General features: G+C 48.5%; 1 protein-coding gene across 4 annotated transcripts in view; it reads right to left on the reverse strand.

Moving 5' to 3' along the window:
• Positions 1-12,026: 12,026 nt before the first annotated feature.
• Traf3ip1 (TRAF3 interacting protein 1) overlaps positions 12,027-26,885 on the reverse strand; it is a 52,044-nt gene continuing 37,185 nt past the window's right edge. For 3 of the 4 annotated variants that reach the window (XM_076866901.2, XM_076866900.2, XM_076866903.2), the window contains 2 exons: positions 15,290-15,513; positions 12,027-14,035 (listed from right to left, as the gene is read on the reverse strand). In XM_076866901.2, the coding sequence (XP_076723016.1) occupies positions 13,870-14,035; positions 15,290-15,513 (390 nt within the window). In that variant the 3' untranslated portion in view covers positions 12,027-13,869. Of the gene's footprint in view, positions 14,036-14,076; positions 14,230-15,289; positions 15,514-26,885 lie in introns of those variants that run through there. The other variant, XM_076866902.2, reaches the window with a different exon arrangement.

The raw sequence follows: 26,885 nt of genomic DNA on the forward strand, positions 1-26,885 counted from the left end.
GTCCGCCCTATCTGCCTGCCGGGAGCCGTTGGTTGGCAGGGCCGGGCCGTCCCGCCTGCGGGAGGGGCGGGGCGTGTGGGAGGGGCGGGGCGAATGGGAGGGGCGGGGCGAATGGGAGGGGAGGGGCTGCGGGCGGGGCTGTGGGAGGGGCGGGGCCGCCTGCGAGCTGGGTCCATGTGCCCAGTGCAATCACCTGCACTGCGGCGGCCAGAAGCAGTCCCTGAAGAGCGTCGCAGGTGTGGGGTCGCTTCACGTATTCTTAGCAGCAAGGCCAAGGAAGGGAATGTGTAAAGGTGATGGATAAACGCTCCCACAATTCCTCTCATGAACCAGGAATCTTGTCTTATTTAATTACAGGTAGCTCTGACAAATTGCATCAAGTGTCTAAATGCATTAGTGAACAAACGAATGACTTTTCCTGCACACTCGCAATTTCAGATATTGCACCATTGTCAAATTGTATGCTGCGATGGGGTTCGTAAGCATGGATACCCCCAGTTCCTTCCATTGCCCAGTCTCCGTACATGAGGTAGACTGCAGTGGAGAAAGCAGGCAGCACTCAAGGAGAGTGAAGAGCATCCGAGGTTCTAGAGGCAGAGGATAGCAGCAGGCTGAGACCAGAGGCCAACACCACCCCACCCCCAAAGAGGAGGCAGTTACTCGCTGGCCAGCCTGGTGTTGCTACATACTCCAGACTGGGCTGCAGGAGCCTCCTGGTGGGAGCTGTGATTCACAGGCACCCCCAGGGCCCATGTCCAGGCTGGCTCAGAGGCACAGTCCTGTTGGCCCAGATGCAGAGGATGGGACCACCTGGGTACAGGCCTGGCAGACCCTGCTGGGTGTTTTGGGGAAATGTGTTTGAGCTTGATAACAACAGTGAGCACCACTGAGGGTGACGCCCTGTGACACTGCCTGGCAGGGAACCAGGGTGTGCTCGGATCTCTGGCTCTGCTCCACAACTGCACATTGGAGCTCTTGAAGCCTCATAAACACTGAAGGCCAAAAATGACCTGAATGTGCATGAATGGGCAGAAAGATAAACATAACTTGGTCCACCCATACAGCTTTCCACTTACAGAAGAGAGGGCTCTGACCCAGGCTATGTGGGTGAGCCCAGAGGACCCATGCTCAGTGAAATAAGCCCACACAGGACAAATACTGCATGATCCCCCTCCTCTGAGGCCCCCAGAGGGGCTGGATTCATAGACAAGGAGGGCAGTGGTGGTGCCAGGTTGCTGGGGGAGGGAGGGAGGAATGGGGAGTGAGTGGGACTTTTTTGTTTGTTTGTTTGGGGGGGGGGGTTCTGTACTGGGGATTGAATCCAAGGGCACTTAGCTACTGAGACTCATTCTCAGCCTTTTTAAATATTTTATTTAGAGACAGGGTCTTGCCGAGTTGCTTAAGGCCTCACTAAGTGGCTGAAGCTGGTGGTTGTTGTTTGTGGTACTTGGGATGGAACCCAGGGCCTTGTGCATGTGAGACAAGTGCTCTACCACCTGAGCTATAGCCCCAGCCCTGAGTTAGTTTTAATGGGAACAGTTTGGGAAGAAAAAGTTTTGGAGATTGGTTTGGTTACACAATGATGTAAATTGCAAATTAACACTATTGAACTGCATGCTTTAGAAAGGTTATAATGGGGGCACTCGCCTAGCACGAGCGAGGCTCTGGTTTGGTCCTCAGCACCACATAAAAATTAATAGATAAAATAAAGGTATTGTGTCCAACTACAACTGAAAAATAAATATTTTTTTAAAAGAAAGGTTTTAATGGTAAATTTTATGTATGTTTCTCCACAATTTTCATAAAACTTTAAAGATCCTGAAGTTGGCCTGGGTGTGGCCTGGGTGACAGGTATTACAAAGCTCCTGGTGACTCCCGCGGGTATCCAGGCTTAAGGGCCTGTCTCCATCCAGAGTAATGGTGCTGCTTTCTCTGGTCCCAGGAGGTCCAAAGTAACTGTCCCTGTTCGTCAGCAGCCTTCGTGGGAAGGCACTAAGTGGCCTGAGCAGAGCCTCACTCCTGTGCCTTCAGCTCCCCCCATGGACCTCTGCCAGTGCCCTAAGAATAGTGGTGCCACTGGTCCGTGGTGGGAGGTGTCCCGCATCCCACCCCTGCTCGGTTCACCGCAGCCGGCAGCCAGCAGTACGGCAAGTGGAAAGTCCACTGTCCCACTTTACCGAAACTGTGACGCCATTTTCAGGACCCCAAGGTCACAGCATGTGCCGGGCGCCTTTCATTTCCGGTTGTCTGCATCACCAGCAGGGTGCCATGGTGGGACCTCTCTGGTGTGAAAGAGTTCTGTCCCCTGACCTCTGGCTTCCAAGGTGGGCTGGCAGCCAAGGGCTTGAGCTGGGTGGACTGACGGACCGTCCAGGCCCACAGGAGGAATCACTGCTTTGTCCTCCCGAGCCGTCCCTATCCCCATTCATGGCATGGGGAATCACGACAGAACTGGGGTCCCAGCACTCTCTCCTCGTGAACGTCATGCCACCTTGATCTATACAACATCCCTCTTGCTTTGTCTAACACAGCAAAGACCTTTCATGGCACAGAAAAAACTTTAAAAAATCAAGACATGGTGAGAAAATAAGTGTCCCAGAGCTGCAGTTCCTGCCATGTGGTGGACAGAGGCCTGACTGTCCTCACACAGAAACAGCTAAAATGCCAGGTAAAATGTAAGAGCACATTGTCACATGCTCCCCGGGGTGGGTCTTCAGGCTGCCCCAGAGGCCAACAGAGGAGAGAGGGCAGGAGCCCGGATGCCACCTTGTCTGCAGAGATAACTGCCACCACCTATGTGAACTTCCGCTCTGGCTGCTGCGTGGGGCGAGGCCAGGATCGGTCTGCCTGTGGGAAGCTGGTGAGTCAGCACCCTACAGAGCACACCTCAGGGTGAACAGCAACATAAACAACAAAATAAGAACCCACAAAAACAGACATCTCCCCAAGGAAGTTATACAAGTGACTGGTGAGACCTGTAAAGATACTGAACATCAGGGTTAAGTTTTTAAAAAAACAACCAACCCTCATTATTAAAAATATTTATTTTTTATTGCAGTTGGACACAATACCTTTATTTCTATTATGTGGTGCTGAGGATGGAACCCAGGGCCTCACAGGGACTAGGCGTGCACTCTACCCTGAGCCCCAGCCCCGGCCCCCAACCGTCATTTTGAAAGGAGTAGTACTCTTAAAAAAAAAGACAGCCCCTCGGCAAACCCAGTCCTGACCCCAGCAGCTGCACTGTGCACAGTGTGGACGTGTCCGCTGGGGCCAGAGTTCATCTGCACCCTGGAAGGCAGGACCCTCACGGACATAGGCAGGCAGGACAGGGGGAGGTTCAACGTGGCAGAATCACCAAGGATTTCCAGGATGCGTCACCTTTGTTTCTTCAATAACGGCCACGGGACTCCTGACCGCGTGGCTTGCCAGCACAGGCCCACTCCTGTCCACCCCTGGCACTCAGCCCCACCCAGTGCCAGACAGAGTTTGGGCAGAGGGCTTTGGAGGACAAAGAGGAGAGGAGCTGCAGGGCCAGGAGGTGGCCACGCAGCCCGGAGCCACCCACAGGCCTGGCTCACTCTGTTCAGCTTGCCCAGAGTCGTCCTTGTGTAGGTAAGTCCCGACCTCTCCATTCTAAGGAGCCCGAGGGCTTGAACACCACACACGGGTGTTCTGGCAGATGTCAGTCACAGTGAGGGCAGCAGAGAGGGCGCTGCAGCGCCACAGGCAATGGAGAGGCTCCCGAGGAACCAGGGCTGCTCCAGGGCCTTCAGGAGCCTGACCGGGCGCCCAGGCTTCAGCCCTCAGCACCCCCAGCCGTGGAGCCCCGGAAAGGTTTGATTTTGAAACTGTCTGCACCAGTTTAATGCCTGAAACTTGCGCTTTAAGAGCTTTTATTGGAAGGTCGGTCTATTTTTAAAAGCATCCTGATGTTTTCATGGAAACTGCCCCAAACACCTTCCCAGAAAGCCATATCCTTCCCCTGGAGGAAGCTGAGCTTGTCCTCTCCCACGTCCTGGGGTGCAGCCATGGGAGGTCAGCTTCGAGGCGGGTGAGCCACGTGGGGGTGGGATGGGGCTGAGTCCAAGCCAGTGGAGCCCTCGGGGCTGTGTGAGAGGTTCGTGGGCCCTTCCTTCATAAAAGATATTAAAGTTCTACTTTATGACTGCATTGATGTGAAGACAAATAGGTTAATAGTGTTCAGTACATTTACTTCAACTACGGGTTCGTTTTTCTGATTATAAAACATATTAAAACACCCGGGGCTCCTAAGAGCGCCCTGAATGCTGGCGCTGGGCCCACTGGGCTGAAGGCCAGCCCGCCCCGCCACACTCCCAGGCTAAGCAGCTGAGGCCTTGGGTTGGTGCCCTCTTGGCCTGGACTCTCAGCTGGACTCACCCATGACAGGTGAACAGGCGGGAACCAGGCCACAAGTGGCAGCTCTCAGTCCTGCCTTGTGCTGGGCAGCCCCTCCACTGCCTAATGACAGAGCAGGGAGGCCTGGAACCTGCTCCCAGGCCCCGGACTCTCACCATGGAATAGTGAGGCTAGGCTGCTCCCAGCACGGAGGCTCGTGGGAGGAGGGAGCAGGAGTTCACCAGGGTGCTCTCCCGCCCCCTCAGCTCCCAAAAAGACAGCCTGGGGCTTCCCCAACAGCACATACCAAGCCCTGTCCCAGGGGCCAGGCCCTGGACATGCATGAGGTGCCAGCCTGTGGTCTCAGAGGGTCTGAATGGAAACTGTGGGACCCCACAGGCTCCCTGGGAAAGGAGCAGCACAGTGGCAAGGCCACACTCCTCGGATCTGAGCGAGGGGCTGCCCAGTGGAGTCCCACACCACCAGCCGTTCCACCAAGGCGGGCCCCGGAGGTCGGTTTCCACTCAGGAGAGAAAGAGGACGTTCACCCTAGCCTGGGAGAAGGGCAAGGTGAGGGCGGTCCTGCAGAGGGCAGCCCAGGGCTCCTGTGGCCTCTCTGTGGAGGCCTGGAGCACATGGCTCCTAGGTGAGGGGCTGACACGCCGGCGGAGCTAGCAGAAGGGCCAAGCGGCCAGTGAAACTCTGGTCTGCTTGCAAGCTTCCCGTGAGGGTGAGGGGGCAAAGGACAGGTGGCTGATTACCCAAGAAAAGAAAATGGGCAGATAGTGATATCCCGGTTACCGGTGAAGTCCTGCTCCCTCCCTGTTGAAGTCTGAACATTGGAGGAGCATCAAACAGGGTTTATTTTAAAAGGAGTGACACAGACTTCTCCAGGAGGGAGCAGGGGGCCGTAGCTGGTAACCTGGTGTCCTGCCTTTTTTATGTGCACTGGGCTTCTTTGCTCTCCTGCTCTCTTTCCTTCTAGCATACATGACTAGGCCCAGGAGATGCTTTGGTGGGAGGCCAAAAGGTGAGAAGCAAATAGACAGGAGGGGCCAGGTGCAGTGATCCGGGCAGGAACGGGGTTCAGGGTCCATGGACAACTGTTATAGCTCCCTGTGGGGAGGGACAATCCTTGGGACAGGTTATTTTAGCAACAGGCTGGAGCAGAGGCAGGTTATCGTAATAAGGGTGGAGGGCGGGCTCTGAAGGCACTCACATTTCAACCCCTCAGGGGTGGTCTCCACTTCCTGGACCCAAACTGGCCTCCCGTCAATCTGACCCAGTTTATCTATCTATGATGACTGCCCTCTTCTATTCTGGCTTCAGCAGCACTTCCTGTCACCGGGTTGCCGGCAGTCTTCAGGGGAGGGAGGATCACACTTTCCAACACAAGCTGTCACCCTGTGGCTCTTCCTGCCTTTTGGTCACCACATAGCATGGGAGGAGGGGACAAGGAAACCTAAAATCTATACAGGGGTGTGTGTGCCCCCCTAGGATCTATACAGGGTGGTGTCTGCACCAGCCCTGGGCTCCCTCCTCTCTGGAGGAGTCTCGCTCTGTTCTATCCCTTACGAAAAACTCTTTTCTTGCCTTGGCGTTTCTCAGGTGTTTAGCCTTCAACATTGGGGGACCGGATCCTGATTTCAGACTGGTTTCAGCTGGGGGTTCAGCCGGGATCACCACCAAGGTAAGCTCCTCCACACCTCACATCCTGTAGGGATCCCCGCATTGCTATTTCTGTGCATCTTTCTGTCCCTTTCTTTCTGAAGGATGTAACAGACACCCATCGACTAAATAAATGCAGTTGGTGCAGCCGCCTTTCTACAAGACCTGGGTGACAGGATTCACAGCCTGTGGCTCCCAATCACCTGTCCTATGGGTCTGGCATGTTGGGTTCTGCCAAAGCTGTTTCTCGGGTCTTCCCCAGTCTTGGATCCTGTCTGGAGAGAGCACACAGTGTCTCTGATCCTGGTCTACCTTTGGCTGCACACAAAGGAACAAAGGGTTGGGACAGCTGCGAGAGTCTGGCTGGGGCCACTCCCCGGGGAATCTTACGGTTTCTTCTCTGACCTCCACTCCTGACAGCCCTCACGGGGCGTCCTGACGCAATTGGTCGATCAGATGCCACTGAGTGAAAGCCCAGTGACATGCACCTCTGGATGAGCCACACTGCCTTCCCCACACTTGCTCCTCCGAGCTCTCCCTCCCTTCAGACCAGTCAGCCATCGAGAATGACTCCTAAGGAAGTGCCTAGGTTCCTTTGTCCACATGTTAAGCTGCTGTGAGCCTGTAGGGATTCCCCCATTGTTATTTCTGTGTGTCTTCAGTGTCTTTGGCTGCTTTCAGGAGGCATTTTCAATTCACCCTTTCCATAAACTCCTCCAAGAAAAGAGTGTTAAGCATCTAACAAGCACTAGATGTCCTCCTTACCTCCGAAGATTCCTTCAGCCCACAGAGCAGAGAACTATACTCACCAGAGATCCTTTTTTACCATGGGTCATCACATTGGGAAGTTTATCGTGGAGAAAGAGGCTAAGTCGAGCCAATAGCACAGCAAAAACGTGGCAGGACCCCATGGCGAGAGATGGGTTTTGCTGACCACTGGAAGCTCAATTGGGAAGATGTCCCTAACAAATAGATTCAGGTGGGAGCCTCATTCTCAGCAGTTATGCCAGGTTCACCAGTAGCCTGCATACTGAAAAACTGGGGCAAGTTTGACCCACAGATGTTCACAAAGTGCCTCGTTGTCCTCTGCTGACAGGCTGGGAAATAATCTAATCAGTTGGTGAAAGGAGATGTCTTATAATTTTCTGCATCCAATCCTGGCTTGATTACCAAAGAGAAAAAAAAAAGATGTCACTTTTAAATCAAGCCTCTGTGGGACCTAAATGACTGGCTATCTTATCTGCTTTCACACTCGACCACCTACTTTCTTAACAAGTTCCTCCCTGAATGCTACAACACAGGGAGGAAGAATGGAATGACCTCATATATACAAGTCTTCTTTACCTTGAAAATCTTTACCTGAGGATTTCATGTCTCTTACATTCTTTTAATATCTGGATTGACTCTAATCTGACCCCAAAGCGAACTCTGATCTGATAAAGATGTTCTGTGTGCTTCTTTACGAGAGTAATTATGGCCATCATTTCTTTGTTTTAGAACTCCTGTGTTTTAAACTTCTATAATTTTGAGCTCATGGTTTTATGGTAAATTCACATTTGATCCTGTGCACCAAAATTATTGTACTATTCTGGTCAGTCTTATTTTATCTTAACTATACAGGTTTTTACACTCTTTGATCAGAGGCCAAGTTTTCAAGTGTTGGCTCTCAAATACATTGGAAAATCTCCTTTTACAAAATCCTAGGGGCAGACATGATGATGTTGGGAATAAGTCTGATAGCCATTTAAGACAAGTGGCCACCTGAACCTTTTATTTCAGCGTCCACCATCGCTGTCACACTTTACACTTAGCATTTCCAACTGAATGGCCTGCCCTATGTTGAAGTCATAATGTAAAAGTCTAATAGGCTCTATTTTAACTTCTAACAGGTTAAATCTAATAGAGGCTTTAGTAAACATCTGTAGCATTGCCTCCTACCTGTAGAAATCTACCTGCAAAAAGCTACAAAAATCTTTGTTTCCTGTCTGTTTTGTGTATGTGTGCACACCTGTGCATTGTATTGCGTCTACGTATGTACTTGTGTCCATATATCATGTATATGGTATTAAAATTGGCATATAGATAAATGAGCGCTCATAAATCAAAATTTAAGAGAGAAATGGATCCAAATATCTTTTAGTTCATGTCACTTAAAAAAAGGTCCAATTTAAATGAGGTAAACAGATGAGAGTAAAGCTGTCTTTAAAATTACTAACTCATGCAAGTTTTTCTAGGTGGTCAGACAATTAACAGAGTGTTGGTTTCTATCAAATGTGTAGAATGAAATCCATTGTTTCTAGGATTTTCCTTCAACAGGGAAGAGATGGCTAATACTGTTAACTACACTTGTCTAATATTATGTTTTTTTTACGGTTAAAATGAGTAAATTAGATTTAACATAAACGGGATTAATCTTCAAACATTAAATGTGTTTTCATAAATTGGTAAATGAAAAAAAAAATTACGACTACTTTGTTTCTGTTATCACTAAAAATGAGGTTACTAAGAGTTAAGATTCTATCAGGTGTAATTTTATATACAAAGAGTCCAAAAGGTTTCAGTTGGGTTTCAATTAAAGTACTATGAAAACAAGAATTTCATCTTTTTAAAGTGGAGTAATCTAAATTCAGAAATTTCATAAGGATTGTTTCAGAATGTGAATTTTAAAAGGGGTCATCCGCTAAGAAAGAGATATAAAAAGGTTCTAGGTATGGAAATATAAAGTAGAAGGAAAAAAACATGTTTCTGGATTAAAAAAAAAGTCTTTGTGTGGTAAAGCAAAAAGTTGTAGAATGTCTAAGTAAGTTGCAGGTTTGTGGAGGGTAAATTTCAAAAAGTTAGTGTGTAACTAAATTAGCTATATATAATTAGCACAATCAGTTACAGCTATTTATTTTTTCCCCCAAGGTCAAATATTAATGTAGTGATATAAATTAAAGTTTAATCCTCTTGTGTTAAAGTATTTCTGAAAACATTAATCTGCTCTTATCTATCAAGATAATTTCTTGTGTCTGTTAAGAGAAACTAGTCTTAGAGAAACTGTTTAGAGAAACTAGTCTTAAATTTTAGAGTATTACACTACATTACAGATTCTGAATTTTTAAAAAATTTTTAAATTAAACTTAGTTAATATAAGAACATCATTGTAATTGTGCTGCAGTTACTGGCTTCTTTGTATGCTAGATACATTCATATCTTCCAAGTATGCAAGTCTTCAAAATGTAAAATTTAGGAGTGCATTTTACCAAGCTGTTCTTCTTTAAGATAACATTTAAAGTAAAGGTTTGGGATTATAAAAATTATGTTTCTTGGTTCATAGCTATTATACAAACTCCCTCCCTCCCTTCCTTCCTTCCTTGTTGTAGATGGACACAATACCTTTATTTTACTTATTTATGCTTATGTGGTGCTGAGGGTCAAACCCAGTGCCTACATGTGCTAGAAAAGCACTCTACCACTGAGCCACAACCACAGCCCCACTCTTGGGTTTCAATTAAAGTACTATGAAAACAAGAATTTCCTTTTATATTTTACATTTAAACTTTATAACTATTGTCTGTTAATGACTCACAAAAGTACAACTTTCAGTATAACAACTTGAGTTAATTTGAGATAATAGGCCATCGCCCATAGGATAGACAAGATGTAAGGCTAACTTCTACTACTAATACTAACCCCAATTAAATATAAAGAGTAAATAACTTTAAAGTTATACAACTAAAGTTAAAAACTAGTACTCATACTTTAAGACAAGTAAAACTTGTCTTACTTGGCTTGTTGAATGTTTGAGACCAAAGTTAAGGAAGTAAAAGGGCCAAGAAAGAAACAGCCAATATTTGGCTCTTGCTCTCTGAGGTCAGCTCAAACTCAGGGAACAAGGGGACTTTTCTTTTCTTTTTTTAAAATTTTTTTTTAATATTTATTTTTTAGTTTTTGGTGGACACAACATCTTTGTTTGTATGTGGTGCTGAGGATCGAACCCGGGCCGCACGCATGCCAGGCGAGCGCACTACTACTTGAGCCACATCCCCAGCCCACAAGGGAACTTTTCTAAGGGCTTTACAACTCTGGGCCACATGACCTCCCAATCAGGGGGACCAATGAGGCCATGGAGAACAGAAAGCTGACCAGTAGAGGAGGGTCACTGGAGAGGAAGATAGCCCTGATGCTTTCCAACAAGACCCTGACCTATCCTGGCAGATGGCACCAGAGGAGTAAGAGGCTGGTCACAAGTTCCCAAGAGTGACCCCTGAGGGAATTCAGCTGACTTTTTAAAAAATTTTATTTGTTTTTGAGAGAGAGAGAGAGAGAGAATTTTTTTAATATTTATTTTTTAGTTTTCAGCGGACACAACATCTTTATTTGAATGTGGTGCTGAGGATTGAACCCAGCGCCACTGAGAACAAAAGGAAATTTAAGGGTGTGATGCAGAGCGAGGTGGATGCTGCCAACCCCGCTGCGGCCTTGGCCGGGCCCTGTGAGGTTGCACCCTGGGGAAGCCTGTGGCAAGCTCGCCTCCTGAACTTTTGCCTTACCAGAAAGACGGATTTGCCTGGTTTAAGAAAAGGATGATCCATTTGATATGCAGCTGTAAATAGTCTTACAAGTAAGTTTCATGGTTGAGAACCCATTTAAACTGCTTTTCTCTTGCTGAATTAATAAAAAGAACACAGGATTTCCTTGGTGCAGAGCTCCCCTAACTGTGCAAGGTCCTGAGTTCCATCCCCAGGTTATGGATGGCACAGTGGTGCCCCAAAAGCTCCCGAGTGAGACAGTGCCAGGGCGTCCAGAGGGGAAGGCTGGGACCCAAGCACTGGATCAACCCTTCACCAGCACCGAACTGGTTGGTGACTGCAGGCAGGTAGGTATGCCTGCAGAGTCACTGAGGGGGTGCCTTTGAGCAGAGCTCTGCTTCTTGGCTGTCAAACTGAGCAACTGCCCTCCACACACCCTTCCGTCACCACGTTCTTCTGCCTCCCTGGGGCCCAGAGCTGTGAGCTGGCTGACTGTTGACTGAACCTCTGAAATCATGAAACAAAATGAGCTTTCCCTCCAAGTTGCTCTTGTTGGGTCTTGGTCACAGTGACAAAAGGCTGACTAAAACACCCCAGTCGCTCCCTCTCTCTCTCTCTCTCTCTCTTTCTCTCACACACACACACACACACAAACAGTCCTCCCAGCCCCTCCATAACAACACAAGTCAAGCTGGAGGTATCCTGATAGGGGCTTCGCTCCTGCCAGCTTGTATAAACTGGTGACCAAAACTCCTCGTGGAAAAACAAGCCCCAGGGTCAGAGTGTCCTGGGCAGATCCAGGGGCAGCCCCCAGGCACCTGGAGCAGCAATGCTGTCCCCTCCGCCAGGCCGCTCACCTCCTCTGACATACCTAAGCTCTGCTTTGCCACACTGAACCCTGCGGAACACCAGGGGCAATCACAGTGGTCTCCTCTGAAGGCCTCTGGATGAAGTGGTGAGCTCTCTGTGTCCCTAGGAGTGGACAGAAGCTCCCTGAGCAGGAGCCTCGTCCAGGACTGTGATGATGACAGATGTCCCTGACGCAGGTGGTCTCTCTTTGAAACAGGTTTATGTGTACACCTTCTGCCAACTGTTTATTCAAGACCCAGAGAAAGGTCCTGGCTGTCCTTTCTCTCTTGGGGTGCCATGACACCAGGGACAACACACACAACCTAGTCCAGGGCAGTGTGCAAACCAGCCCAGGCGCATTCAACTAGATCCCCCGCTACCCAATCCAAAGTGCACCCGTCCTAGAGGACGCCTTCTGCCTTCACAGGTCTCAGGAGATGTTTCCTTTAAAGGCTGATTATTGAAAAGGAAAACAAGCATGAACATCAAAGCGGAAAGCTTAAATTTTAGCCTTGAACTATTTTTTTCCAAAGATTGACACATCTCCTTTGAACATAAATTAGTGTCACTGAATTGGTAAATGCAAACTCCTGAAGAATAACTCCAGAACTTATAAACCACAGTCGAGGAAAAAACTTAAGAATTCCATTGGTATATTTCCTCAAAATGTTAATAAGATTAGGATTTAATTTGTTGATCATAAGATACAGTGATAGCTACATGCAGAGACCTTCACGAGCTTTATAAGTTGTCTTAAAATTTCTGGTAAATACTTACCTGTCTTATAAAACTTCAGTTAAATTAGAAAAGGGTAAGTGTCACAACAGGAATGAAAAGATGTATTTTTCTACATACCTTTGAAAACTAAAAATCCAAATGCTTATGATTTTTCCATGTGTGAAATGAATTGTACAATCCATACACTTATAAAAAAAAATAGGTGATCATTTTTACGATTTACATATAAAAGAAAAATAAACTTTACGATACAATGTGATAGACCACTTCACACAAAAGTCTGCTCACATACAATGTATGCAATTTCTGCAACGCACAAATCCTATTCACAGGGACAAAGTCATGAAAGGCGTGTGGCTTAACCTGAAGCAAACAGGGACCACTTGGGATCACCGCTGAGCCACTCAATTCAGTAGCAAAGAGACTATAAATACCTGAAGGACTGTAACCAACAGCCCCTCCCACCACAACCCGGGTGTCCTAGGAACTGGTCAAAAATAAATGCAAGATGCAGGTGGGAAGGAGAAGCGCAGTGCCACCACAGGGTATAACAGGGTAGATCTCCAGCACCTGCTCCTGAGCCAGGCAGCTTGGGAGCCCACGGCGCCCAGGGAGGGTTTGCTCTGGACCTAAAACAAGCTGTGCTGCCCTTGCTGACTCTTCTCAGCAATGCTCACATTTGATGCAGACTCCTCAGTGGAGGGAGAAGGACCAGGATCCGGCCCCCAGGACCTGCAAGTATAACTCCACACACAAACCCTTCCCACAGGAACAGAAGACCTTTGTATGCATTTGCAATATTGTATTTAAGTGGAAAACTAAAAAAAAAATTTAAAAAAAAGTTTAAAAAAATTAATAACTTTGCTTTAAAAAGCAATTTCCAAAAAAAGTGGATAACATCAAAAAATTTTAGGTATTGTTCCGTCCTCCTAAGTCTTCTTCTTGTGGCTTCCCTGAGGGACTGTCTCTCAGGTGCACAAGCCTGTGCGAGGAAAAGGAAGATGCTGCTGTCTCTCACAGAAGGGCTCCTCCTACGGGGACGCGGGGTTCTGCTCATGCTGACCGGGGACGCCCAGGGCAAGGCCATGAGGAAAGCAAAGGTGTCCCTGTGGCAACTCCATACCAGAGGAGGCTATGAACAGCCACCCTGAAACCTCTCTTGTCCACTGTGAACTTAGAGGGCCAGATACACAAGCACAAGTTAACAGGGCCCCAAAAAACGACCTCATAAGAACGCCCATGCATGCGCTCACGAAGAAGGAGGAAACAACCTGGTTTCAGCACACACCCAAGGACACGGGCTCCCATCCACCCTGCTCAGCTGGAAATCTAAAATACAATGTGACCGTTTTCAGGCCTCATTCTATATATCGAGTGCCCATCAGAAAGTTCATGGTGACCCTTCGTTTGGGGCCTATGCAGTAAACCCTGACTCAAAAACCAAAATAAAGAACATCTCCTGTTGCCAACACCGCTTACCTGCATGAGAATTCTGGTGCAGGACTAAACAGGCTACAGAGAAAGAGAGAACAGGCTTGCAAAAAAACCTCCCACAAAGGTGTTCTGAAGAGCATTTATAAACAACGGGGGCTCCAGCCGGGAGGGGCACAGGCCTCCCGACATACTCTAGGTACAGGCATTTCAGAGCCCGGAAGCTTCCCGACGGCCACGCAGCCCACAGTACTTCCTCCCGACGGCCGGCCATGCAGACACAGCACTTCCTCCCTGGAATCCTCGGCATTCACCTTCGCGACGTCAAGTTGATACTGTACACCATCTTCTGGATTTTCTCTTCGTTCTTGAGAATGTTGGCCTTCACAGCACAGATCTTGTCCTGCTGGTCCTTGATCATCTGCTCCAGCTCAGCCAGCTCGACCTTCAGGGGTTCCACGGCACAGTCCGTGATACTAAGGGAACACACCAGCACGCATCAGGCTGCCCTCATTTTAGATCTGCTTCTTAACTAACTCCCAAAAGACAGCACAAGTCAACTTCTATTGCATCCAAAGAAAAAGGGTACGATCTAAATCTCTGACCCTGATGACAAGAAGGTGCAAACCACTCACGTCTGGACAAAGTTTATTTCGCATTTCCGCAACCCCTGCCACGACGAAAAGAGAAGTCCAATAGGAGACTTACTAAAGGAGGCCAGTGTTTCTTAAATGATGGGAATGAAGTCCTCAAATTATATACTTGACAGAGTCCCAGGGTTGGCCAAGAGGTGCACAGCAATTTCCCCATGGACACAAAGGACCACCATCTAGACCAGTCCCTTCCTGTCAGAAGACAGGAGGCCTTGCCACAGGAAGAAGCTTGCCAGGCCAGTAGGGCCTTCTGTGCCAGCCTCTCATCTGCTGCACTAAATAATGGGAGCGAGGGAACTAACATGACCTTGGGAAAGCTGAAGTCAAAACTAACCTTCCCTTTATGGTTTGTTGTTGTTGTTTTTGGTTTTTGGTACTAAGGATTGAACCCAGAGGCACTTAACCACTGAGCCGCACCCCCCAGCCCATTTTATTTTTTATTTTTTGAGACAGGGTCTTGGCTAAGTTGCACAGCCTGGCTTTGAACTTGCAACCCTTCTGCCTCTGCCTCCTGAGCAGCTGGGATTACAGATGTGTGCCACCATGTCCAGCTCATTTTTTTAAATATATATTTTTAGTTCTTGATGGGCCTTTATTTTATTCATTTATCTATATGTGGTGCTAAGAATGGAACCCAGTTTCTCACATATTGTAGAGCAAGTCGTCTACTACTGGGCCTCAACCCTAGCCCCCCTTTAGGTTTTTAAAGCATAAAATACAAACTAAAATACACAACAAAGAAGAGCAATAGTTTTCTATCATAACGCAAAATCAGGTTTTGTAAGGAAGAACTGTCAAGAATGTTTTTTTCAAATACTTTAAATCAAAATGTAGGGGCTAGGGCTGGGACTCAGTGGTAGCACACTGCCTGGCACCACATTCAATTCTCAGCACCGCAGGTTAATAGCCTCTGCTCCCTCTCCAGGCCCCTCCCTCCTCTGCTCCCTCTCCAGGCCCCTCCCTCCTCTGCTCCCTCTCCAGGCTCCACCCTCCCCTGCTCCCTCTCCAGGCCCCTCCCTCCCCTGCTCCCTCTGCAGGCCCCTCCCTCCTCTGCCCCCTCTGCAGGCTCCTCCCCACCTCTGCTCCTTCTGCAGGGCCTCTGCATGCTGCTTGTTCTCCGCGTGCCACAGCTGCAGTTCGTTCTGCATGGCATCCACATCTTCCTGGATGTAGTCCATAATCTTTCCCAGAGGAAGCGCGCTCTTACACAAGGTCTGAATGGACACTCGGAGCTTCTCGATCTCCTTGGAAACAATATCCTTCTCCTTCTTCCACGCTGACTCAAAGACAAAGGATTTCTCCTACAGTCAGAGAAGCCAGGAAAAGAAAGAAGTATCCTGAGTTGTAGGCAGGAGGGGGGCCGCTCAGGCACACCACCACCGGGCTGGACAGATGGGCACAGCATAATGACTGTGCTGGCTGGGGACCGTATCACTCCTAGGACACAGGGACCAACACAGCCAAAAGAGTAGATGTAAGGTGGCAGGCTCCGTGGGAGCACCCAAGACAGGAAGGGACCAAACCTTCCCTTCTCAAAGGGAATGTGGGTCTGTCTGCACCTGTAAATTAAAATATCTACTCTAAAAAAGTTGCAAAATATTTGCAAATCATAGTCTTAAAAAAAGCCTGTATCTGGGCTGCGATTGTAGCTCAGCGGTAGAGCGCTTGCCTAGCACGTGCGGGGCCCTGGGTTCAATCCTCAGCACCACATAAAAATAAAATAAAGATATTGTGTCCATCTACAACTAAAAAATAAACTATTTTTTTTTAAAAAAGCATATATCTAATATCTGGAATATGCAGAGCAATCTCAAAACCCAATGGCAAAAAGGTAAACAAACAAGTCAGAAAATGGGCAATGCCAGATATTTCACTGAAGAGCACATGCAGACAACTGTTCAAAGCCATCAGCTGCGGAGGACATCCAAGTTCAAGGTCAATGAGATTCCTATACAACCATCACAACGGCTGATTAAAAACTGACAGCACGGGACGCTGGTCAGGAGAAATGACATTCCCGCTTGCTGCTGGGGGCATGGAACAGCACAACCAGCTGGAAAGCGCTTGGCAGCTTCTGAAAAACTAAATGTGCAGCTACCGTATGCTCTAGTGACCGTCCTCCTAGGGGTTCAGCCAGAGCCATGACACCCTCTGTACACCCAGCCCAGACGCCCTGCAGAGGGTCAAGTGAACTGCTGAACACCATGGAATGCACCGCAAGACAGGAAGGAACTTGGCATGGAGCCAGCAGGACAGCCCTGAGGAGTCGCACTGAGTGAGGAGGGTCCTGAGACACTCCACGACCCTGCACACCCCAGGCCTGGAGGACAGCCTGGCAGGGGCCCGGGGCTGAGGGCCGGGGAGGAGAGTGGGCTTGCAGGATGCTGTAACGGCAAGGCTGTCTGGGTCCTGCCTCTGCAAGGCCTCCTGGTTGGAGGGTGCACTGCAGTTCTGCAGGGTGCTGCCACAGGGCAGGTGGAGAGGGCGCCGCCTCCTCCACGTCCAACTGCAGAGGACTCTACAGCTCCCTCAAGCAACATGCTCACTTTAAACAGGTGACAGGATGCTGGCTGACTAAAAGGGCTCACCACCACAGTCAACTGTTTCCCAAGGGGGAAGCACAGAGTTTTTATCACATACAAACTAGAAAATCTCCTTGACTTGGAAGACAAATTAAAAATTAACTATTAAGACCCATTCGCCATGATGATAAGGTGGCCCCCATGTGTCGGACACTGTTGGCACTGACGCTGGCTGTATGTGTAACTGTCTCACAAAGCCATGGACTAGGACAAAGAAAGACACAAAGAGCTCACTGGTCAAGCACCCTCACACTGTGGGTCACCATGTCAAACCCTTCATATTTCTACATCATAGAACCAAGCACTACTCAGAACACTGAAGTTTATAATCCTTATTTTAAGATGCTAAGAATTTAAAACAAGATATACTTGGGTTGGGATTATGATAGTTTGTGAGACTCTTTTTTTTTTTTTATTATTTTCCACAGAACATTAGAATTCTGGAAACATGTAAGCTTTCATTTAGATGAACTTGGCAGGGTAAAGATGGACAAATCAAGCAGTGACTATTTGCTTTAACAAGAACACACACCCCTCTGAGGACAGACTAGTTTTAAAAATTTTTTTTTTTAGTTGTAAGTGGACACAATCAATATCTTTATTTCATTTTTTTTATATGATGCAGAGGTTTGAACCCAGTGCCTCACATGTGCTAGGCAAGCACTCTACCATTGAGCTACAATTCCAGCCCCAAGACTAGCTCTTATGTAGCTCATGTAGGTCTATTGGCAACTTTCCATATAAATGTAACCTTGTTTTAAAAAATTTTAATATGTATAGTAAAATTTAAGAATCTACAACTATACTCACCATACAGTAATTAAGTCACATGAAATATTAATTTTTGGAAACAGAGTAAAAATACTGAAAATCCATCATTACACAAGATACGAGCTAAACCAATCTAGAATGTAGCAGGTTCACGGACGCAAGATGAACGGTCAGTCCTACAGCCAGCCCAGCCATGCCACCTCCCAACTCTAGGCCTTTGGAGCCTGACTTGATCTCTGTACTTCAACTTCCTCTTGATAAAATGGAAATAATATTTATCTTACAGGTAAGGTTAAATGGGATAATAAAATAAGCAGCTCCGTGCCTCACATGCAGAAGCCACCCACAGGCATTAGCTCTCACCGTCAACTTATCCCCAGGAAGAAGTCGAAGGCCTCAGCAGAAGCCCAGGCATGCTTTCACAAACCCGCCAGGCACACAGCTCACCAGGCATGCCTGCAGTACTATGGTGCATGTTGAAAAAAAGATTATTTATACAACCAACCTCCACCAACAGCTGTATGTCCAGATCCAGATGGGTAAATTCTTTCATTAAAACACAATTTTCCACTGGGCAAGGAGAAACTCACCCAGCAACCCAGGAGGCTGAGGCAGGAGGATAGCACATTTGAGGACACCCTTAGCAACCTAGTACGCCTCGTCTCAAAAAAAAATTTTTTTTAAGCCTACAAAAAGGGGAGGGGGCTGGAGATGCAGTTCAGTGTAAAACCCCTGGGTTTAATCCCTAGTATTACAAATAATAATAATAATTGACCTTTCTTAATGACATACTCCCTTCCCTTTCTCCATTTTAAAATAATATATAACCCTAGCTATGAAATTAACACCCAAACTCTTTTCCATAACAAAAGGTTTGATTCTGAGTCTGAGAAAATCTGCTGTGAACCATGCAGAACTACCCACAACACCTTTTTGTGACACTCTTACCAGGGTTGTTTCTAAAAATCATGCAAACAGAGTAGCACCCATGTTTCACTCTCCTGGCTCCTGCCTCCTTTTCCTGCAGACTAGAGGCTACTTTCTCAGCTGCCTCTGGCATGAAGGCCTCTGGCAAGTGTAAAAAGCAATTGGCTGAGTACTGCACACACCACCATGCACACTACTACACACACCAACATGCACACCCCTGCATACACCAGCATGCACACCACTGCACACACCACCATACACACCCCTGCACACATCACCATGCACACCACTGCACACACCACCCACCATGCAACACCTTGCACACATCACTGCATGCACCATCATGCACACCACTACATACACCATGCACACCACTGCACACAATAACATGCACACACACTGCACATGTATCACACACACCCTGCACACACCACTACATGCACCATCATGCACACACACTGCACATGTATTGCACACACCACCCTGCACACACTGCACACACTGTACATATCACCATGAACACATGGCACACACCACCATGAACACACCCTGCACACACCACTGCACACACTGAACACACCACCATGTACACACCACCATGTGCCTGCACTGCACACACCCTGCACACACCACTGCATGCACCACCATGCACACACCCTACCCACACTGCACACACCACTATGCATACACTATCATACACACACACTACCATGCACACACTCTGCCTATGCCACCATGTGCACACACTGCACATGTACTGCACACACCCTGCACACACCCCCATGCATGCAAACTTTAGAAAATGCTTCCAAGATTTTTCTGGTGATCAGTTACCTACTGAAACTTAATACGATTTGCATTTTACTACACACACATGCCTCCAGAAATGTGGACAACTGTTTTAAGATTTTTAAATTTTCTTTTTTTAAAAAAAAATATTTTTTTAAGAGCGAGAGAGAGAGAATGAACTTTTCAATATTTATTTTTTAGTTTTCGGTGGACACAACATCCTTGTTTGTATGCGGTGCTGAGGATCGAACCCGAGCCGCACGCATGCCAGGTGAGCGCGCTACCGCTTGAGCCACATCCCCAGCCCCAAGATTTTTAAATTTTCAATCATGTATTATAAGTCAGACAGATAAAAATGATCCAACTTAGAGACCTGTTCCAACTGCAATGCTTCAAGAGAAGAAAGTACTAACTGAAGAACAGTGTCGTATGGTCTGGCCCTTGGGTATTGCCAGAAGTCTCTCTCACAAGCAGGTGGGGGCCACAAGGGAGGCCAGGCCTCTGCACGGCCCCCACTCTGCTGCCCTTGACTAGTCATCAACCAGAACTCTACCTTACATTAAGCAAACCTAGTAAACAAAAGCATGATTAACTGGGGCAGAGGGTAATAAATCAAAGAGCATTTGCTTTAAACAACACACTTACCCTTGACCCCAGGGGCTGATTTTTACGAAGCCTGTCAAGAGTTCCTATTCCTCATCAACAGGAAAACCTTCATTCAGTTACAAATGAAAAGCTCGGGCCAACAGAAGTATCCCACCACCAAACGCCTCTGTGAACCAGACATTCACCTCTTGTGGACACAGATCACCCAGGACCTCTCCAACACAGGAACAAAATGGCCCCTAGGCAAACACTGCCACCTTTTGATGCACATACTGAAAAGCACATTAAGCATGAATGTTCAGTTTAACAGAAGAGTGAAGCGGAGAGCTGCAGCTGTCACTTGGGCTAAGTACGCACACGGCTAGCTCTTCCAGCTTGAGCACAGGGTCTGACAGGGTCCGAGGCCTGCCCTTCAGCCTGCTGGAGGTCTGTCTGGCCCGGTGCTTGCCTGTATGCTTGTTTTACTTAGCAGGATACAAATGGACTCATGAGCAGAGAGCCCCTACCTCTGCCTCTTCTGCTCAACATTTGGTTTCTGAATCAACCACATAACTTGGATTCTGTTCACTGTATTGCAGAACAGTACTTCATTATGTGAATGAAACTCCATGATTTATTCACCCAGTCTACTGCTGGTGGGCTCTGGGGTTATTTTTCATGTAGGGCTTTTATAAAAAACACAACTCTGAATAACCTCACACGTGTTCCTGCTCACACAGGCACACGATGTGCTATGGGAAGGGACAAGAAGCAGCACTGCCAGGTCAAAGGCATGTTTTTCATGACATGCTGCCAAGCAATTTTCTAAGATGGCTTTAGAAATCTATGTCAAATATTAATGAACCAATATTCCACTTCTGTGCATATGAGGGAGCCAGCGCCTCCCTCCTCCATCATTTCTGAACAACATCAAGGGCAATAGGTAAAACACTGCCACTCCATGTCCAGAACATGCTGTTAATTACTGACGTCAGAGAAGACGGACAGAATGAGGTACTGCCCAGACTGGGGCCAAGCCCTGCAGGGGAGCATCCCATCCCACCTCTAGAACTTATGTCCACATTATGACCTTGGGGCCTCATTTTCCTAACTCACTTAGGAACACCTCTCTCAGAGATCACTGTAAAGATTAAACAGAATGATGTGGGCAATTCTGTGGTCAAACTACGCACTCCGTAATTGTCAGTTATTACTGTCATCAACATTGTCGCCCACAGCTATAAAGAACCGATGGCAAACTTCCCCCAGAGGAGGAATGCACACAGAGTGAGTGTTAGACGTGAGCTTCACCCATGACACCTTCGGAGGTGAGGAAGCCACCTCTTAGAATTGCATGAGAAGAGCAGCAAGCCAGCAGAAGGTCAGATCATGACCCATCTTCAGGCCAGCCTTCCTGACGGCCTGGGAAATGGAAATGTCTTTTACAATCATTTTATCAACGAAGGGTGACAGAATAGGCACTTGAAATGTAGCACTTTGGCAGAGGATTACCTTGACCCAAAGGCAGCTAACAACAGGTGTGGGCCAGGTGTAATGGCACACTCCTATAATCCCAGCGAGCAAGAGGCTGAAGCAGGAGGAGCAAAACTCCTCTGTCGAGAGTTCCTATTCCTCAGCAACTTAGCGAGGCTCTGTCTCAAAAACATTTTCAAAAGGGCTAGGGTGTAGCTCAGTGATAAAGCACCCAAGGTTGACCCCCAGTGCCAAAAGCAAAAGGCTGCAGGTGCAGGTGCTCTGCTCTCCCCTCTTCTCCCTAGGAGGGCGATAAACCCCCATGGGGAAGGCCCTTCCTGTTCCAGAGGAATACAAGCAATCTTGTCATCAGAGATGGGAAGTGTCAAGGCCCAGGGGACTGTTGGACCAACCTTGTTAAAACAGCAGCGATCCTCCTCTGGTCCCTGTATGCTCTGCCTCCACCTGAGTGACCTGGTACAGGTGTGTCAGTGCTACCTGCTTGCTGCCGTCTTCATTTTCCTATGGAGCACCCATGTTTGTGTAAAAGCTCTGCATGCTTCTCTCCCAGTGCTGATCGGTGCTCTGCTCTCCTGCATCACATGGGAACGGACTAGGTGACATGAACACAGTCCCCTCTACTGGGGAAAGGCAGTGCTCACTCCCAGCTAGAGCCATGGGAGCAAGGGCAGTGGCACTGTAGCCCAGGCCTGGCCTCTTGAACGTTCTCATGTACTCAATTCTTTTAGTTGGCCTTTAGATTATTTGCCCAATTCCAAACATCCATCGAATATTTACCAGAATTGCACTAAGTTTGTAAGATATTTGAGGAAAACAACGTCCCTGTGATATTGAATTTCCCATGCCAACCAGGGTGGTCCCGTGGCTTAATCTGGATCCTTCATATTTCCTGGTAACATTCTATAGCTCAACATGGTTACTATAAACTTCTCCATAAGCCACACCTTGGTTTATCAAGCTGCATTTCTGTTTCATGGAGAAACGGGGGGCGGGGGGTATTATTCATATTGTTTCTGACTGTTATCAATACTTACTTTTCTATGCTGATTTTGTCACTGGCCATCTCTCTATTTTCATCCTAAAAGTCAATGTTTTTGGCCAACTTACTTGGTGCACAGTGTCATCTCCACTTGAAGATGATCCAGTCTGCTGCTTTCTAGAACTGAACTCATTTCTTTTGGTACTGGCTCAGCCTGCAGGTATCTCAGCAGAATTATGGCATCACCCTTGCTCCTGAGTCTCCTGGGACCTTCTCCAGCCACCCCAGCTCCCGGTGACGTGATGACTTGACAGGTGCTTTTCCCCATGGTAAGGACGGGTCCAGCCCTGAATCCTAACGGATGCTGAGTCTTATATGAGCTATTATTTTTAAGAGAAAGTGCACTGAGTGGGGATTTTATTTGGCTTAAGAATGATTTCTTAGTTAAATGTTAGATAAGTGACCCATGAGTAGAAGATGCTGCCAGCTGACCTGAGTGTTGAAACTGAAGCAGCGACTTCCCAGATGTGGAAGCACAAATAGAATAAGGAAACATGGAAAAAACTACCGCAGAAGAAAACAGACAGGTCGGTCCGAAGGGGGACACAGCTTTTAATCCTAGAATGCGTCCTCTTTCACTATTAATTACAAAATAAAACACAGGCTTTACAGAACAATGACTAGGAATTCCTAACTTGCCAAGCTTCTTACCTTTGCTTAAGTGAAATCTCTAGAATCAGCTTCATAACAATTTTAAGGATCAGTAATCCTTTTAAAACAAATCCTTTAAAACCCCTTTTGTGAACAATCCTGGGCTGATTCTGGCAGCAAGGAAACACCACATGAGCCCCGAGAGCAGCTGCAGAGGAGACCCTTGGGGCCATCTCATAGGGCGAAGCGAGCGCCAGGCTGAGCCCTCAGGGCTGCTGGGAGGGCATCCCCATACCCTGGTTCCCCATGGGGCGAGGAGGCTGACCGGCCAAGCTGGAGTCCGAGGAGGAGCTCGAGGCCCTTGGGCTGAGGTGGAGATGCTGCAGCCTCGCTGGCAGTCAACGTGCCAAGGGGGGAGGGCCAGACACTAAGGCCACCAGTGACCCCACAGACGGCAGAAAGGAAGGGAAAGAGGGGCGAGACCTGTACGGGACAGGCAGGAAACAAAGGGCCAGATGAGACGGGCCCACCTACGTCAATGGCACTGCAGCACCAACAGCCCAACCTGGAGCAGCAGGCCCCACAGAACCAGACACACACGGCTGTGCAGAGCTGCTCAGCTCCACTACAGAGGCAACCAGCAGCCAGCAAGCAAACCAGCCAGAGGCCCAGCTCACAGGGCATGAGAAGACAGACAGACAGGGGTCACAGCAAGCCAGATGGAGCAGGACACCACTTCCAGGACCTCGCTTTAGGAGGTACTGAACAGGTGCCCAAAGTCAGCAGCCAAGATCTTCCTCCCAGGTCTCCCACCACAGCAGAGGCCTGACCTCCGTCCTCCATCTGGGGCCTGGTAGAACTTCTGTGCGCCATGCCATGGAGCAGTGTGTGTCCTCCAGCTGGACAGTGCTTGTAAAAGTCTAAAGTAGATTGTCAGGTAACAGGCAGCTTTTTCAAAAGCACATGTGGACCACCCCATGGGGTCACAGGGGCTCACTATCCACAGCCCTTACAATCTAGTGAGGAGGCAGGGTGCCCAGCTCAATGGTGCTGCCAGATAGACGCCTGAGGGCCAGGAAGGATAGGGATCCTGTGCAGGGGGGCAGGAGCAGACTCTCTGAGCCAGTCACAGCAGGTGGGCCTATGCAGGGCCAGTCACATGGAGAATGCCAGAGAAGGTCTCCCAGGCCTCTCCACTCCTGACCACAAGCCCCGAGGGCAAGTACCACTCAGCAGTGAGTGACCACAAATCCCTGGGTTCCCGAGGGTTAGGTCTGCAAGTTGCTAGTAACTGAGAAGCAGCTGAGGCAGTGACCTGGGAGAGACCAGCAGCCCTGGCCAGGGGACGAACACGTACCCAGCCTCAGGCCTCAGGTTCCACCAAACCTTGTAGCCCCAGGTTGCTGCTCAGACTTAAACAGTTCTAGCTTCCAGGAAAAGTCAAGAGTCTCAATTAATTTACAAATATAACCTTGATTCTAAAACCTCTGACCACACACAAAACAACCTGAAAACTCTAGGTCAATTCACTGGAATGTAGATACGAAGCTCTAGTTTAAAGCATTGTACGAGCAAATTTCGTGACAATATGGATAGAATTGGAGGATATTATGCTAAGTGACCGGACCCCCAGAAACAAATACCAAATGTCCCCACTGCTATGAGGAAGCTGAACAGCTGGACTCAAAGACAGAGAGCAGGGTGAGGCTACAAAGGCCAGGCGACGGGGAGATGACGGGCAAAAGGGGGCAAATTTTGACAGGAGGGATAAGAGTTTTTGGTTCTATAACACAGCACAATGAAAAGAGTTAATAATTTTGTTAATAATTTCAAAATTTCCAAAAATAAACTTCAAATGTTCTCACAGCAAAAATTAAGTATTTGAGGTGACGGATATGTTAACTGCCTTAATTATCCCACATTATATTCATAAAGCATAACATCACTGTGCCCCATAAATATGCACAGTTATAAATGATCAAATCATAACTTAAATTAGCAAATTACACAACTTCACGCGCATGAGCAACAGGTGGCACAGAGCAGATGCACTAGGGCTGCGCAAGCAGCTCAGCAAGAGCAGCCAGACCCGGAGCGCCACAGCGACCAGCATGCAGCTGAGGCCGCAGGCATCAGCTCTGAAGGGCCCAACGGCCCCCCACAGGGCAGGCCACTGCCAGGACACCAGCTGGACAGGACGGCGCCTGCAGTCATCAAGCCTATGAATGACTGTGGAGGCACACAGACCAGGACCAGCAAGTGACTGAAGAGACCATGGGACCGCAGCACAGAGAGAGGAGCCAGGGACCTGGAGAGGTCAGCAAAAGGAAACAAAGATGACAAAGCAGCGCCCCAGAAAGACTAAGAAACCACCCCCTGGAAAAAGAGGTTTGAGAAAAAGCAGGGGGTGATGCTGTTCATAAAGGGCAGACGGAGCTCCGCACAGGTGTGGGCTGAATGGACTCCATGGCGCAGCCTCTCCATCAAGAGCCTGCACTTCCAGCAAGCCAGAGGGGACAGCCAAGGCTAAGTCACAGGCACCGCGGCAGTGAGGGCGGCCCGAGTCCCACAGAAGCAACAGCAAGCTCCAGGTGACTCCACGCCCAGGTGGCAGCGTTCTGAGCGCCCCCAGGGCAGAGCAGGAGCACCCCATTCCTTAACCCTGGTCCTCCGAGGACACCATGGGCCACCACACTCATGAGAATTAAGGAAAACTACCCATCGGCGGCAACAAGAGCCTAAGCGTGGACAAAAACGGGTTTATCCACTTTTTTGGTTTATCCCAAGGACACAGGACAGCTCAACATCGCGGGAGCCGTGAAGATCGCTCCCTGGACCTGAACAAAAGGCAGCACAGACAGCGCTTTCTCAGCTGCTCAGTTTCTAAACGCTATTACAAAAACACCAGAAAGGGATGAATTCCAGGTCAAGAGCCAGGAAGGAAAGGAGGCTGCCCTCCATCACTGCGCTCCGCCTGCTGTCCTGGAGGCCCAGCCCCAGCAGCTCAGCGCGGAACAAGGAGCAACCGTGGGCCTAGACCTGGAAAGGTGTGGGCCAGGGGACTCTGGAAGCACAAAGGCCTGGGTCCCAAAGCCGGATCTGCCACTCTCCGCTCCTGAGGCCCCAGACAAGGTCCCTAACCCTAGTGCCCCAATTTCAAAGCGGGGATAAGGTTGGTGCCCACAGCTCACTATCGTCTGTGCTACTGCCCACGGGGTTCTTAGAGCAGAGCCTGGCACGCAGCACTCTGAGATGTCACACACAGAAAACACAGAGGAGCTGACAGACTCCACTCTGCTTGTCAAGGACCCAGCTGTCACAGCAGCATTTCTACCCCAGCAACACAGGCAGAGAGCAGGTGTACACAGCAGTATCTCCAACAGCAGAGAACAGTCCAGCGCAGACGCAGACCTAACCCAAGACAGGACCGGCTCTGGAGAGGGCTGCTCAGCGTCAGCCAGGACACCTAAGAAACAGGGCAGCCCTGCTCAGGAACACGCCAACGGGAACCCAGGGGCCTCGACGGCACTCCACAAGCTGGTCACAGAATTCACATGAAAATGAAAGGGCCAGGGATCGCCAAAGGACAGCTACGAGGAACTAGAAAACAAGGCTTTGCTACCAAACACAGGTCCTATTTAGGACAGTGCTGAAAGCAGGCTGTGTCAGCGCGAGGCAGTGGACAGCGGGAACTAGGCCTGTAGAACCCAGAGTGAAAAATGGCTCTCACCCTTAACAAACAGTCAAAAAAATATTTTGAGATAATACTTGTGACACAGAAAAGTAAAGAAATTCACCTTTCAGTGTCCGTAAGTAAATACAGCTCTATGGCACCCGGCCGCTCTCTCTCAGTGACAGAGTGGCTTCTGCAGGATGCCGTAGCCTGGACTGG

This window comes from Callospermophilus lateralis, chromosome 9 (genome assembly GCF_048772815.1).
Source record: "Callospermophilus lateralis isolate mCalLat2 chromosome 9, mCalLat2.hap1, whole genome shotgun sequence".
Classification (NCBI taxonomy): domain Eukaryota; kingdom Metazoa; phylum Chordata; class Mammalia; order Rodentia; family Sciuridae; genus Callospermophilus; species Callospermophilus lateralis.